At 51.7% G+C, this 14,464-nt stretch overlaps 1 protein-coding gene across 2 annotated transcripts in view; it reads left to right on the plus strand.

Moving 5' to 3' along the window:
- ATP8B2 (ATPase, aminophospholipid transporter, class I, type 8B, member 2) overlaps window positions 1-6,395 on the plus strand; it is a 25,207-nt gene extending 18,812 nt beyond the window's left edge. For both annotated transcript variants that reach the window (XM_011987418.1, XM_011987419.1), the window contains 3 exons: window positions 943-1,081; window positions 3,557-3,687; window positions 3,949-6,395. In XM_011987418.1, the coding sequence (XP_011842808.1) occupies window positions 943-1,081; window positions 3,557-3,687; window positions 3,949-4,227 (549 nt within the window). In that variant the 3' untranslated portion in view covers window positions 4,228-6,395. The remainder of the gene's footprint in view (window positions 1-942; window positions 1,082-3,556; window positions 3,688-3,948) is intronic.
- The last annotated feature ends 8,069 nt before the right edge of the window (window positions 6,396-14,464 follow it).

A 14,464-nucleotide genomic window follows, 5' to 3' on the forward strand; every position in this document is an offset into this window, starting at 1 on the left:
TTATTAAAGGAGGAGAGAAGGAGCCTGAGAAAATTTCTTAGGGTTCTCTGTATGTGACATCAGCTGTCTTCCTGTGCCTGATGTGTAGCAAAGAAAGGTTGCGTGCTCCCTTGCTCCCTGTTCTCTTCCAGACCGTCTATGACCAGTATTTCATCACCCTGTATAACATCGTGTACACCTCCCTGCCAGTCCTGGCTATGGGGGTCTTTGATCAGGTATGGGGGAGTTTGATGATCAGATGGGATGCGGGGAAGGTCACTGCTTGAAGGAGTCACATAGATGGGTGTGACACTTGTGCCCATTGTCTGTGGCCACTGGGAAGGCAGTTCTTTCAGCTGGGGAAGGTGTGACTGGTTCTCCCTCCTGGTTGCAGCTGATCTAGAACTCTCTTGGGTTGCTGAACTAAGTTAGACTGGGGGTACCTGGCTTGAGGTTGGTTCTAGCTGCCAAAGACTTTGGAAAGAAGGAGGCAGGGACAGAGTCTGCCCTTGGCCTTGTGGAGTCAAAATGGCAACCTCTGAGGCCCCCTATGCTACATGGTCCTCCCACACAGGATGTCCCTGAGCAGCGGAGCATGGAGTACCCTAAGCTGTATGAGCCGGGCCAGCTGAACCTTCTCTTCAACAAGCGGGAGTTCTTCATCTGCATCGCCCAGGGCATCTACACCTCCGTGCTCATGTTCTTCATTCCCTACGGGGTGTTTGCCGATGCCACCCGGGATGATGGCACCCAGCTGGCTGATTACCAGTCCTTTGCAGTCACTGTGGCCACATCCCTGGTCATTGTGGTTAGCGTGCAGGTATGAGGCCGTCCAGGAACTCCCCTCTTCTCTGGAAGGAGTGAGCCTTCTGTCCCTGGGGCTGCCGTGGGCACTACAGTTCTGTTTCTGGGGGAAGGGGTTTTTAGGGGGTGCACCTGCCTGATTATGCCTACTTTCTGCAGATTGGGCTGGACACAGGCTACTGGACGGCCATCAACCACTTCTTCATCTGGGGCAGCCTTGCTGTTTACTTTGCCATCCTCTTTGCCATGCACAGCAACGGGCTCTTCGACATGTTTCCCAACCAGTTCCGGTTCGTGGGTAAGTCCCCGTGGCCTCCTTGAATCAGTGAGGAATCACAGCTTTTCCGGGACTAACAGGACGGTCAGCCAATCTGCACATTTCAACATTTCTTATGTGCCAAGTATTCGGTGAGGTGCTGAGGGAATATCAAGTTATATCTGACCCAGGCCTTGCCCCCAAAGAGCTTCCATATCCATGAAAGTGAAGAACAGCCCTGCCAGACCATGGAAAGCCAGGCTTCACGGTCAGTAGAGTTGCTTTTGTTGAGTTAGCCAGGGACAGTTCCAGAGAGGGGGCTGCTGTGAATGGAGGCAGGACTGGGGAGTCAGATTCCAAGTTGGAGAGCTGGAGGTGTTTGTAGGGAATGGAGACTGCTCCAGGTAGAATGGGCAAGAATGCTCATTGAGAAGCAGTGGGGGAGAGGCTGGAAAGGTGGAGCTTTTGAGGTGTCAGAATGCCAGGCTGTCAGGATTGCATCCAACTTGCTGGGAGTCTTGATTCATTTATTTAGAGGAAGAGGAGGGAGCAGCATCAAAAGACTGCTTGAGAAAGATGAAGCTGGTGTTGATGTCCAGCAAGGAAGTTACCAGAGTGACCAAGTGCAAACTGGTTCAGAATTGGTGCCACAGTGGCCGTGGTGGGTGGCAAAGAGGTGGGAGGTATGAAGTGAAGGAAGTATTTACAGATCTTGGCATTTGCTTCAGATCTGTTTGTTCATTTATCACACAAGCAATTTTTTTTTTTTTTTTTTTTTGAGACAGTCTCGCTCTGTTGCCCAGGCTGGAATGCAGTGGCGCGATCTCTACTCACTGCAAATTCCGCCTCCCAGTCTCAAGCGATTCTCCTGCCTCAGTCTCCCGAGTAGCTGGGACTATAGGCGCCCACCACCATGCCTGGCTAGCCTGGCTAATTTTTGTATTTTCAGTAGAGGTGGAGTTTCACCGTGTTAGCCAGGATGATCTCAATTTCCTGACCTCATGATCCGCCTGCCTCAGCCTCCCAAAGTGCTGGGATTACAGGTGTGAGCCACTGTGCCCAGCCCACACAAGCATTTTATAGCACCTAGTATGTGACCTGTTATTCTGAATGCCCGGGGGGGGCAGCAATTAACCAACAGGTGGAAGCGGTTGCTCTCCTGGATTTTATATATGAGAGAGACAGATAATTTATACATGAACGGATATAATGTCTGGAACTAATAAGTCCTTTAAGAAACATCAAGTGGGCTAGAGAGTGACAAGCATTGTTAGCAAAGACCTCTTGTGGAAGGGACATTGGTACAGATACTTTTTTTTTTTTTTGAGACAGTCTCACTCTGTCGCCCAGGCTGGAATGCAGTGGCATGATCTTGGCTCATTGCAACCTCTGCCTCCTGGGTTCAAGTGGTTCTTCTGCTTCAGCCTCCCAAGTAGCTGAGATTACAGGTACCTGCCACCACGCCTGGCTCATTTTTGTATTTTTAGTAGCGATGGGGTTTCACCATTTTGGCCAGGCTGGTCTTGAACTCCTGACCTCAGGCGATCCATCCACCTCAGCCTCCCAAAGTGCTGGGATTACAGGTGTGAGCCACCGCGCCCAGCTGGCACAGAGAAATCTGAATAAAGGGAAAAGGAGCCTGCCATGTGGCCCTCTGGGAACCGTCAATCCAAAAAGAGGAAACAGCAATATATATAAAGGCCTTCAGCCCGGGCCTGGGAGGAGGTCTTCTGCACGTGGAGCTGGGGAGGAGTGGAGGAAATGAGTTGGAGGGTGGGGGTGTGGAATCATTCTGGATTATTTAAGCCCTTATGGGTTTATTAAAATATTAAAAACTTTGAATTTTTAATATTAATCTAAATGTGAGAGGAAGCCATTGGAGGGTTTTGAGCAGAGAAATACCATAAGCTTACAATGTTTTTAAAGGGCCACTCTTACAGTTTTGTGGATAATAAAGCGTAGGGGGCAAGGGTGGAAATGGGAGACTAGTTAGGAGGTGAGAGCCTGATGAGGGCTTAGAATAGAGTAAAAGGCCGTGGGATTCCAGAGATGTTTTGAAAATGAAACCAACAGATTGAATGTGGGGTCCAAAAAAGAGAGAAAAATGAATCAAGGTAAAAAACAAAACAAAACAAAATTTTAAAAAGAAATGAATCAAGATCCATTGCGGGGTTTTTATTGGAACAACTGAATGCATTGTGGCATTTCCTGAGCTGAGAAAGACCCAGATCAGATTTGGGGGAAGGAAACAATAGTTGAGTTTGGGCCACGGGAAATTCGAGATGCCTGGTAGATGTTCAACAGACATGTCAAGTCTGGCAATTGAAGCAGCAGGTCTGGAGCTCTGAGGGAGTTTGGAACTAAATTTGGAGATCTACATTTGGAGGGTGAGCCTGGAGAAGCGGGAAGCCAGAGGTGACTTAGACTTTGAGAGTGGGGAAGTGGAGCTGCCAGAAATGGGAATGGGGAATGTCCGCCTTGTGACTCCCAAGGCCACCGACTCCTCTCCATCCCCAGGGAATGCCCAGAACACCTTGGCCCAGCCCACGGTGTGGCTGACCATTGTGCTTACCACGGTCGTCTGCATCATGCCCGTGGTTGCCTTTAGATTCCTCAGGCTCAACCTGAAGCCGGATCTCTCTGACACGGTGAGAAGCTGGGCTACCTGCTGTGGGAGGCAGAGATGGGATGGCCCGAAAGGCCTCGTGTGAACCCTGCGGGGCTCTGTGGGGCCGTGTGGCTGCTCAGTGTGTTGGTGCTTATCTGCTCTTCCTGGGGACAGACACCGTGTGCAGCTGGCCGTGGAGGCCTCTGCGTCAGCCTGGTCCTGGGTGCTGTGGGTCCCTTCTCCTTGGCGATGTCTGACACCTCCACGATGACAGAGGGCTCTTCCCTGTGCCCCTCTGCAGGTCCGCTACACGCAGCTGGTGAGAAAGAAGCAGAAAGCCCAGCACCGCTGCATGCGGCGGGTTGGCCGCACGGGCTCCCGGCGCTCCGGCTATGCCTTCTCCCACCAGGAGGGCTTCGGGGAGCTCATCATGTCTGGCAAGAACATGCGGCTGAGCTCCCTCGCGCTCTCCAGCTTCACCACCCGCTCCAGCTCTAGCTGGATTGAGAGCCTGCGCAGGAAAAAGAGTGACAGTGCCAGTAGCCCCAGTGGCGGTGCCGACAAGCCTCTCAAGGGCTGAAGGCCAAAGATGGATGCCCTGTGCCAGTGACCAGAGCACTCAGGGCTGGCCAGTCACTGAGGGAACAGTGTCTCGGAACTGCTGGTCCTCACTCCTTGCCTCCTGTCCCCCCGGTAGACTCTGTCCTGCTGGTCCCACCACACATGGCTGGGACATCCGTTCCCAGCTGCAGGCCCTTCCATCAGCTGGGGAGCTAGAGGGAGCAGACCCAAGGGCAGAGCAGAGGCTGAGGCACGGGGAGCCAGCCCCAGTTGGGGACCAGATGTGGAACCAAAAACAAGAAAAAACTGTGAGAGATTGCGTCTGCCCCTGCCCTGCTTGGGACCCACAGGGAGACTATAATCTCCTTATTTTTTTACTCCTACTCCCCAGAGGGGCCCTAGTGCCTCTGTTCCTGAATTACACAAGAATGTACCATGCCGGGAAGCCAGAGACCTGCGGGGGCCTCGGCCCCTCACATTGTGTATGTCTCTCCTTGATTTGTGTTGTGTCCAGTTTGGTTTTGTCTTTTTTATTTGGCAAGTGGAGGAGGCTTTTATGTGACTTTTATGTTGTGGTTGGTGTCTTAACTCTCCTGGGAAGAGGAGGCTGGCACACACTGGGATGCCGCAGCCTGGCCGGCTGTGGGGTGGTTTGGGAGGATCCATGTCAGCTCTCCCTGCAGTGACCAGTGCTCTGTGGGACAGAGGAGCTGACCAGGGAGGGAGGTACCCATCAGCAGAGGGTGGTGGGAGAGTGTAAAGGAGGGTTTGGTCCTGTCTGCTTCCTCACCTTGAGAGTAAAGTGCTGCCCTCTGCCCCTAACACACATACATATCAATTCCTGGATTCCTTAGTCCTGCTGGCCTTGGGCTGGAGCCTAGGAAAGTGGCCCCCAAATCCTTAGTGAGCTAAAGCTGGGTCTGAAATTTGGTCGGTGGGGAGGGGTAGTTTTCTTTTCTTTTTTTTCTTTTTTTTTGAGATGGAGTCTCACTTTTGTCATCCAGGCAAGAGTGCAATGGCACGATCTCGGCTCACTGCAACCTCCGCCTCCCGGGTTCAAGCGATTCTCCTGCCTCAACCTCCTGAGTAGCTGGGATTACAGGCGCACACCACCACGCTCGGCTAATTTTTGTATTTTTAGTAGAGATGGGGTTTCACCATGTTGGCCAGGCTGGTCTCAAACTCCTGACCTCGTGATCTGCCCACCTCAGCCTCCCAAAGTGCTGAGCTTACAGGCGTGAGCCACCATGCCCAGCTAGGGGAGGGGTAGTTTTCTTTGATTTTAAATTTAAACCCAAGTTTATTGGCAGACTCCCTTTTGACCTCCCTTTGCCTCCCCATCTGGTGCTTTCTTGCACCTACACCCCAGGGCCCTGTGGTGGGGCTACAGGGGGAAACTGTGCACCTGAGATGAGGCTGGAACAGGAATCGGCCTCTCTGCTCCCTTCTTCAGTAAGCAAGGAGCCCTGCCCCTCAGGCCCAGCCTCTGGCAGGAGGTGGGGGAGTCCTTGTGCCAGGTAGTAGAGGAGAAGGGCAAAACCAGGCCCAGGCCAGCGCCTGGCTTGGTCTGGATGGGACACTGTCGGAGTTTGGCCACAGCCTGTCCTTTACTTCGTCCACACCTGTGAAGCTATTCCCTAAATAAGGTATTTCCCAAGTTAGTCGCTACCTAATCAGCCTTGAGAAGAATCCTTTCCTCTTCTTTGGTAGTGGGTCGGGGGATACTTCAGGAATGGTGTGGAGCTGGGAGTGGGTAGGGGGATTTTAAATGTTCCATGTGGGAGCCCCGAAGGAACTGGAGGGGCTGCAGTGAGGTGGGGGTGGGTGGGCAGGGAATGGGAGAGGGGAAGTCTTGGCAGGGAAATCCCTTTTGGCCACACAGTTTACAAACCCAGTATCATGTCTGTCTGTGTGTCTCTCAAGGTGAGAGTGATTTTTATACCAAAGAGGAAATGATTTTTTTTCATATTTTGTTTGTCTATATTATATAAATATATATATACAGCTATATATATATATATTATTTTTTGGTTCTCTCTCGTTTTTTAGGGAGGGAAGAAAGTACCAAGTTGCATTGAGCTGTAATTAAGGAACATTATAATTTATGACACATTTCTATACTTGCAAAAATTATATCATTTTATGGATATAAGAGAAAATGCCTTTTTATAAAATTTCAATTTCTGAGAAGTGTGTAATTTGTCTCTTTTCTGATGTTTAACCAAGGCTGGTGGTGAAAGTAAAGACAGAAACTGTCTCTTAAATGTAATTGAGTGGGTAGATCTGGGATATCGTGGACAAACTGGAATCTGACTGGTGGGGGATAGCACCTCGCTCATTTGCAGACTTCCCGGGATCTGAGTTTCAGCTGAAGATGAAGATGGGGCAGTGGGTGGTACCGAACGGCATATCGTATGGACTTTGGCTGGGTGCCTAGGACCTTGAACTGTTTACCTTTCTTCAAACACAGGCCAGCCTCTAATCCCTGACACACGCCAGATGGATGTGTGTGTTGGCAAAGTACGTGATAAATATTTTAAGGTTTTGTTTTTTAACGCCCCGCTTTTCTGCATGCCTCACATCTTCCTGGCTTCTCAAGTGAGTATCAAGGAAGCTAAGTCTTACATTAAAGGGAGCTTTCCTCCAGGGAAGGGAGGGCGGATGAGGATGGGGTCCTAGGAGTCAGGGCTAGGGTTAGTGCTGGCCTGAGGAGAAAGAAGTATGGCTTCCTCCACTGATGGTCAATATCAGCATGATCCAGCCCCACCCACAGGCTGATTTCCCCCTGACCCAGCCAGAACAATCCTTACTTCTCAAAAATGTAGACTGGATGCGGTGGCTCAAAGCCTGTAATCCAAGCACTTTGGGAGGCTGAGGCAGGAGGACCACTTGAGCCCAGCCCAGTTCAAGACCAGCCTGGGCAACATGGGGAGACCCCGCCTGTATTAAAAAAAAAAAAAGGTGGGGGGGGGTGCGGCGGAGGGTGTATGGGGGAAAGATGTGAAGATAAGATCTATTTCCCTCTTCAGGAGAAACGGCCCCCGGCGGGAATCCCGCCACCGACCCCCAGGAACACCACCTGACACCCACCTCCACCCAGAAGAGGCTGTCCAGTCCACACCAGCCTTTCTTTGGGGTCTGTCTGGAAGCTTGAGCTTTGGGCAGCAAGTGGCATCCGGCCTCAGTGCCCCCACCCGCGAAACAGAAAGAGGCCTTAATCCCTTGAGGCTGGTGAAGCCCCAACTCCACCCCTCCCCCAAGACAGGTCTTCAGCAGTGCGCTGGCCTCCCGCTGGGGGTCTGTTCAGCCGCTGGGAATGTCTTCCCTGGCTCCTCTCGCTGACCCGGGCTCTCCTGCACCCAGGATCCTATTAGGTGTGTCTGAGCGGCAGGGCCAATGTCATTTTAACTTTCTTTCATCTTGGGGACGCGTTTTCTCCGTCGCGATATAGACACACGCCTCCACGGAGGCTCCGGATACTCGGCTCCCCGTTTTCTCCCCTCTGCCTCAGGCATCCCTGGTCTTCCTTCCCTGTGCTGACTGAGCACTTGGGCTCCTGCTGGAGTGGCTTCCAGCCCCTAGGGCCCCATCGTCCTAGTGCCTTTTCTGAGTGCGTGGAGGTGAAGTCCGTCCGATACCCCAGCTTTGTTCCACTGAGCTCCTTATCTCCAAAGGCCTTCCTCTCCACTCCGCTAAAGCAGCACACACCCATGGGCGCCCACTGCCGTCGGGAGGAGCTCCACCTGTGAACTCTCCCAATTCATTCAGCATTTGGCCATCCATATTCTTCAGTTCTTCCCCCTTCCATCTGTGCTTCCAGCGCAAACAATGGCCCCTCCCTTTCCTCCTGGTCGCTTGCTTACTTTTGTGAACTTGCTTTCCAATCCAGTCCGGAGCCCGTGGTCTGATACTCGTCGCTCTGCCCCGGAACATTCCAGCCTTGGGTCAGCCCAGCGTCTCCCAGGGTGAGCTGTGGAATGCTGAAGGGCAGCACACAACCACGGAGCAAGAGAAGCGGCAGCTGCACGGGCTCCCTCTGCAGGCGCCTCTGCACGGTTAGGAGATGCTGGGAACCTCATTCTCCTGCCCCTCCCTCAACTCCTGCCACCACCTCCCACCCTGCTCTCAGCAGATGGTTCTGCCTCCTACTTCACGGGGCAAAATAACTTCTGCGGCGTTCCTCTCACCTACAAATCTCACTGCGCACAGGCGCGCCGGCCTTCCCCTTTCCTTTCCCCTGCCTAGGGAGGCTGGGCCCTCCTAACCTGCTCCCTGTGGCCCCGCCCCTCCCCTCCTCCCACCACTGCCCCTTCCATTGTCCTTCACCGGGACCCTCTCTTGACCTTGCCTTCATTTCCCCCTCCGTTGATTCTTTCCTTCCCCAAATTAGCCTGCTCAGTTTTCTTCCCCCTCACCCGACCCCTAACCCCTATCAACTCTGTTGTGGTCTGTGTCCCTCCCATTAGCCTCTCTCTTATCTCCTCCACTGCCAGTAATCTGGCGTCTCCTTCACCAGCCCCTGAAATGCTTTCACTAAAATCACCTTTGACCTTCATGTTGGCCAAGTCCAGAAGGCATTTCCAGGTCTGATCTGACTTGCAATCTCTTAGTCATTTGACTGTGTTGGCTGCCTTCTCCTTGAAACTCTGCCCTCTGCTGACTTTGTTCCACCTTCTCTTGGTAACCGCTGCCTCTCTGGTTGATCCTTCCATCTCTTTCCTTGGAGCTCCTTCCTCTGTTCTTCTTCCCACCATGCCCCAGGACTCCATCCTTGGCTCTAAGCTTTTCTGGTCTGTTCAGGGTCCTTGAAGGTCTCCGTGCAAATCCATGGTTTAAATAAGATTTGTTTAAACAAATAAGATTTAACAATTAAATGGAGAGTCACCATTGTTCACCTCTAGATTGGACTTCTTCCTCTCACTCCACGCTCCAGACCCTGTATTCAATTATCCATTGGACCTCTCCACTAGGACGACCCACCACCACCTCATATTCAACATACCCCACACTGAACATTGTTTTTCCCAACACCCGTTGCTCCTCCCGCATCCTCTATTTCAGTGCGCAGCATACAATCTCACCAGTCACCAAAACAAAGCCAGACGCACATGTCCTGGAGAAAACACGTGCCACAACACTCTGGGGCCACAACACTGTAAATCATATATTTCATCTTCTTTGATGTGGAGCACGAAATGATTAAGCTGCAATGTCCTGAGCCACTGTTTCCCAGTGATTGTGACCCAGGCAGGGTCACGACAGCCATATTTCTGTCCCCAAAGAGGGGCTATTTAGGTTGGGACTCAAAACACAAAGAAAATCTGCCATGAAGGTTCAGTATCACTTTCCTTGGTCCCAAAAGAGAAACTGGAGAGACCAGAGTGCTCAGATTAACAGGCAGGCAGCTGCAGCGTCCCGTGGTAGCCACCCCGCAGAACATGGGGGAGGGACTCACTGATAAAGCACCAGGACTACCGACTGTAGTCTCTACTTCAAAGGGAGCAAGCCATTGACGGAGATGCACTAAACACTGGGCTCTGTGACTGAAGGAAGGAGCTGAGTTCTCCCGCTTATCTCTGTTCCCGTGTGCTTTCTTGAAGGACTGTGTCCTGACCACAGTGAGAGACATGACCTGTCTGACCTTTCCAACCCTTCCTGGAAACTTTCCAGTTCTCAGTGAGTTGCTGGGAGCTGCCCTGCCCAGCACCCGCCTGGGGAGGGTGTAGACTTATCTTGCCGGGTTGAAAGAGGGAAGTCTTCCCCAATACTAGTCTGTTAAAACACACTGGGCGGGGCGCTGTAGCTCACGCCTGTAATCCCAGCACTTTGGGAGGCCAAGGCGGGTGGATCGTCTGAGGTCAGGAGTTTGAGACCAGCCTGACCAAAACGGCTTAACCCTGTCTATACGAAAAATACAAAAAATTAGCTGGGCATGGTGGCAGACACCTGTAATCCCAGCTACTCGGAAGGCTGAGGCAGGAGAATCATTTGAACCTGGAAGGCGGAGGTTGCATTGAGCCGAGCTCATGCCATTGCACTCTAGCCTGGGCAACAAGAGCGAAACTCCATCTAAAAACAACAACAATAACAACAACAACAACAAAACAAAAACACACACACAGTGGCCCAGCACAGTGGCTCATGCCTGTAACTCCAGCACTTTGGGAGACCAAGGCAGGCAGATTGCTTGAGGCCAGGAGTTCTAGACCAGTCTGGCCAACATGGTGAAACCCTGTCTCTACTAAAAATACGAAAATTAGCCGGATGTCCTGGCACGCCCCTGTAATCCCACTTACTCGGGAGGCTGAGGCAGGAGAGTGACTTGAACCCAGGAGGCAGAGGTTGTAGTGAGCCGAGATCGCACTGCTATACTTCAGCCTGGGCGACAGAGCAAGACTCCTTTCTATAAAAATAAAATAACAAAACAAAACAAAACACACACACACAGACACACACATGCACTCTCTCTCTCCAAAACGTGATGGAGTGTCTCCTCTTAAGAAAGGAGTGTTTGCCGGGCGTGGTGGCTCAAGCCTGTAATCCCAGCACTTTGGGAGGCCGAGGCGGGCGGATCACGAGGTCAGGAGATCGAGACCATCCTGGCGAACACGGTGAAACCCCGTCTCTACTAAAAAATACAAAAAACTAGCCGGGCGAGGTGGCGGGTGCCTGTAGTCCCAGCTACTCAGGAGGCTGAGGCAGGAGAATGGCGTAAACCCGGGAGGCGGAGCTTGCAGTGAGCTGAGATCCGGCCACTGCACTCCAGCCTGGGCGACAGAGCGAGACTCCGTCTCAAAAAAAAAAAAAAAAAAAAAGGAGTGTTTTTGGACACAGAAAGAGGGAGTTCCTCCAGCCTAGCACAGCCTGCATTTGGCCTGGGCTGGAAATTCTGCAGAAATCTTCCACCCTGCTACTGGGAATAGGACTGGGAGGCCTGAGCCGTGTTTTCTGTCTCTCGGGGCCCAGCAGGGACTTGTGTGGGCCCCAGGACTGGGGCAAGGAGGAGAGGATGCCCAGGTTTACTCAAGGGCATGCAGGAGGTGAGGAGGGGGTGACAGGTGGAAGGAAAGGACCATGTCTCACTCCCCACTCCTTCCTCACGGGCTGCTCTTCATTTTACTCGCAGCCCTGCAGTGTACAGCTACAAGCTGGGGGTGCCGCTTTTTCTGGTCCCCCACTACCTTGGGTGCAGCACTTCTGCCAGAACCTTCTGGGCGCCTTCTGCTGTGCCTGAGCCCCCCACACAGGGAGGGACACCCCCGGGGCGGGAAGCAGGTGGCTGCACAGCTGAGTAGCTGCTTCTACAACACCTGGAGAACCGCTGGGGATGGGAGCGAACATGCAGGAGTCTGGGCCTGGGGGTTGGTTCTCCTCTGCAGGGGAAGGGAAGATTTCTAGAAATGCAGAAAGTCTATTCTGTGGAGGTACAAAGGATACCAGAAGACTATAGACCTCCTTAGTACCCCCAGATGCTGGCTGTTCTCTAGGTCTACCCTCACGCAAAGAAGTGGGTGAGATAGCCTTGGACCCCGGCTTTGGATCCAGCATAGTGGAACGGGCCAACTTGCCCTGCCTGTCAGGTTTTCTGCAATGTCTGGGACTGTGGTTCTGCATCCTTTTGGCTCAGGTTCACCTCTGAAAATCCAGTGAAGCCATGTGATGAAATGCTCATGTACTTTTACAAAGTGCATGCAGTTTAATAGGCTCCTCAGCTGTTCACCTAGGGATGCCTGAGGCAGGCCTGCCCTAAATGTTCTTGGGACTCAGGGCAAGTAGCAAATGGAGGCCCACATACCACGTGTCTGAGTACAGAGGAGTTATGAGATCAAAGTATGCTCTGTCCTCCTACCTTGACAGATATATCTTGCTAACAACTTGGAATGGCAGGTTTAAATTTAGAACCTGCCCCTTTGGCCTTACAGCCCCCAGCCTGCCGCTCCTCTTCCCACTTCCCTCCCTGTCCCATTCTGCACTGTGAGGGGCCTTGCTCCTGCAGCACACCCCAGCACACAAGTCCAAGCTCCATCTGCACACCTGCAAACAGCTGTTCCTGGCCATTTACTGGAGCCAGGTGTGCACACTGGCAGACGGGTCTGCTTGCCAGAGAATACCTGAGGCAGAAGGCTGCAGAGACCTTGGAAATGAACTCAACACCATTTGGGTAGAAAAATGCCAGAGTCTAGAACAGTGCTTCAGGTGAATGACCAGCTTTTAAAGTTTCCAATCTGTTAAATTTCTTTCCTTTCTTTTTTTTGAGACGGAGTCTCACTCTGTTGCCCAGGCTGGAGTATAGTAGTGCTATCTTGGCTCACTGCAACCTCTGCCTCCTGGGTTCAAGCAATTCTCTTGCCTCAGCCTCCTAGGTAGCTGGGATTACAGGCGTGCGGCACTACACCAGGCTAGTTTTTGTATTTTTAGTAGAGATGGGGTTTCACCATGTTTGCCAGGCTGGTTTTGAACTCCTGACCTCAAGTGATCCACCCACCTCAGCCTTCCAAAGTGCTGGGATTACAGGTGTGAGCCACTGTGCCCAGCCTTTCTTTCCCTTCTTGAAAATAAATAAATAAAATTTCCAATCTGTGATAGGCTGGCTGATACTTTTATAAAATACAATGAAAACAAATTCCTGGAAAATGGAAAATGATCAGGAGCTTGGATGTTGCAGCAAAGTCAAATTGTGATGAAAGTTTCTAAATGCTTGGCTTTTCATTTCTTTTCTTTTCTTTTCTTTTTTTCTTTTTTTTTTTTTGAGGTGGAGTCTCACTCTGTCACCCAGGCTGGAGTGCAGTGGCACAATCTTGGCTCACTGCAACCTCCACCTCCTGGGTTCAAGCAATTCTCCTGCTTCAGCCTCCCGAGTAGCCAAGTAGCTGGGACTACAGGTGGGTGCCAGCACGCCCAACTAATTTTTTTTTTTTTTTTTTTTTTTTGAGACGGAGTCTCACTCTGTCGCTCAGGCTGGAGTGCAGTGGTGCAATTTCTGCTCACTGCAAGCTCCATCTCCTGGGCTCATGCCATTCTTCTGCCTCAGCCTCCCGAGTAGCTGGGACTACAGGCGCCCGCCACCAAGCCCGGCTAATTTTTTGTATTTTTAGTAGAGATGGGTTTCACTGTGTTAGTCAGGATGGTCTCGATCTCCTGATTTTGTGATCCGCCTGCCTTCGCCTCCCAAAGTGCTGTGATTACAGATGTGAGCCACTGCACCTGGCCTGATTTTTGTATTTTTAATAGAGATGGGTTTTTGCCATGTTGGCCAGGCTGGTCTCGAACTCCTGACCTCATGTGATCCACCTGCCTCGGCCTCCCAAATGCTGGGATTATAGGTGTGAGCCACTGTGCCCTACTGCTTTTCTTTTCTTTCTTTCTTTTTTTTTTTTTGAGACGGAGTTTCACTCTTGTTGCCCAGGCTGGAGGGCAATGGCATCATCTCCGCTTACTGCAACCTCCGCCTCCCAGGTTCAAGCGATTCTCCTGCCTCAGCCTCCTGAGTAGCTGGGATTACAAGCATGCGCCACCATGCCCGGCTAATTTTTTTTGTATTTTTAGTAGACACAGGGTTTCTCCATGTTGGTCAGGCTGGTCTTGAACTCCCAACCTCAGGTGATCCGCCTGCCTCGGCCTCCCAAAGTGCTGGGATTACAGGCGTGAGCCACGGTGCCTAGCCTCTGCTGCTTTTCATTTCTGTACTTGGCTCATTGTGGTCCAGTAATAAGCCGTCTGTTGAATGGCAGTAGTTCAAGGGCCACAATTTGAGTGCGCTGGTCTAGAAGGAGGCAGTGTGGGCTCTAACTGGGCAAGTCCAGTCGGCCCATTTGACTCATCATTTTATGGGAAGGGCATGGCCAGAGGTGGTGGTGGTGAGGGGAGCTCTCTATATCAGCCTGCATCAGTAGCCTTTCTTGTCTGAGTCTGGGTGGTATTGTCAGAGGCGTTTGAACCAGAGCAAGTCCATCTTGAATAGGGTCTGGGTAAAATAGGGCTGAGACCTACTGGGCTGCATTTCCAGGAGGTTAGACATTCTTAGTTATAGGATGAGCTAGGAGGTCAGCACAAGATACAGGTCACAAAGACCTTGCTGATAAAATAGGATGCAGTAAAGAAGCCAGCCAAAACCCACCAAAACCAAGATGGTGACACAAGTGACCTCCGGTTGTCCTCACTGCTCATTATATGCTAATTATTAGCATGCTAAAAGACACTCCCACCTGTGCCATGACAGTTTACAAATACCATGGCAACATCTGGAAGTTACCCTA

Source organism: Mandrillus leucophaeus, unplaced genomic scaffold (assembly GCF_000951045.1).
Source record: "Mandrillus leucophaeus isolate KB7577 unplaced genomic scaffold, Mleu.le_1.0 Scaffold310, whole genome shotgun sequence".
NCBI lineage: Eukaryota > Metazoa > Chordata > Mammalia > Primates > Cercopithecidae > Mandrillus > Mandrillus leucophaeus.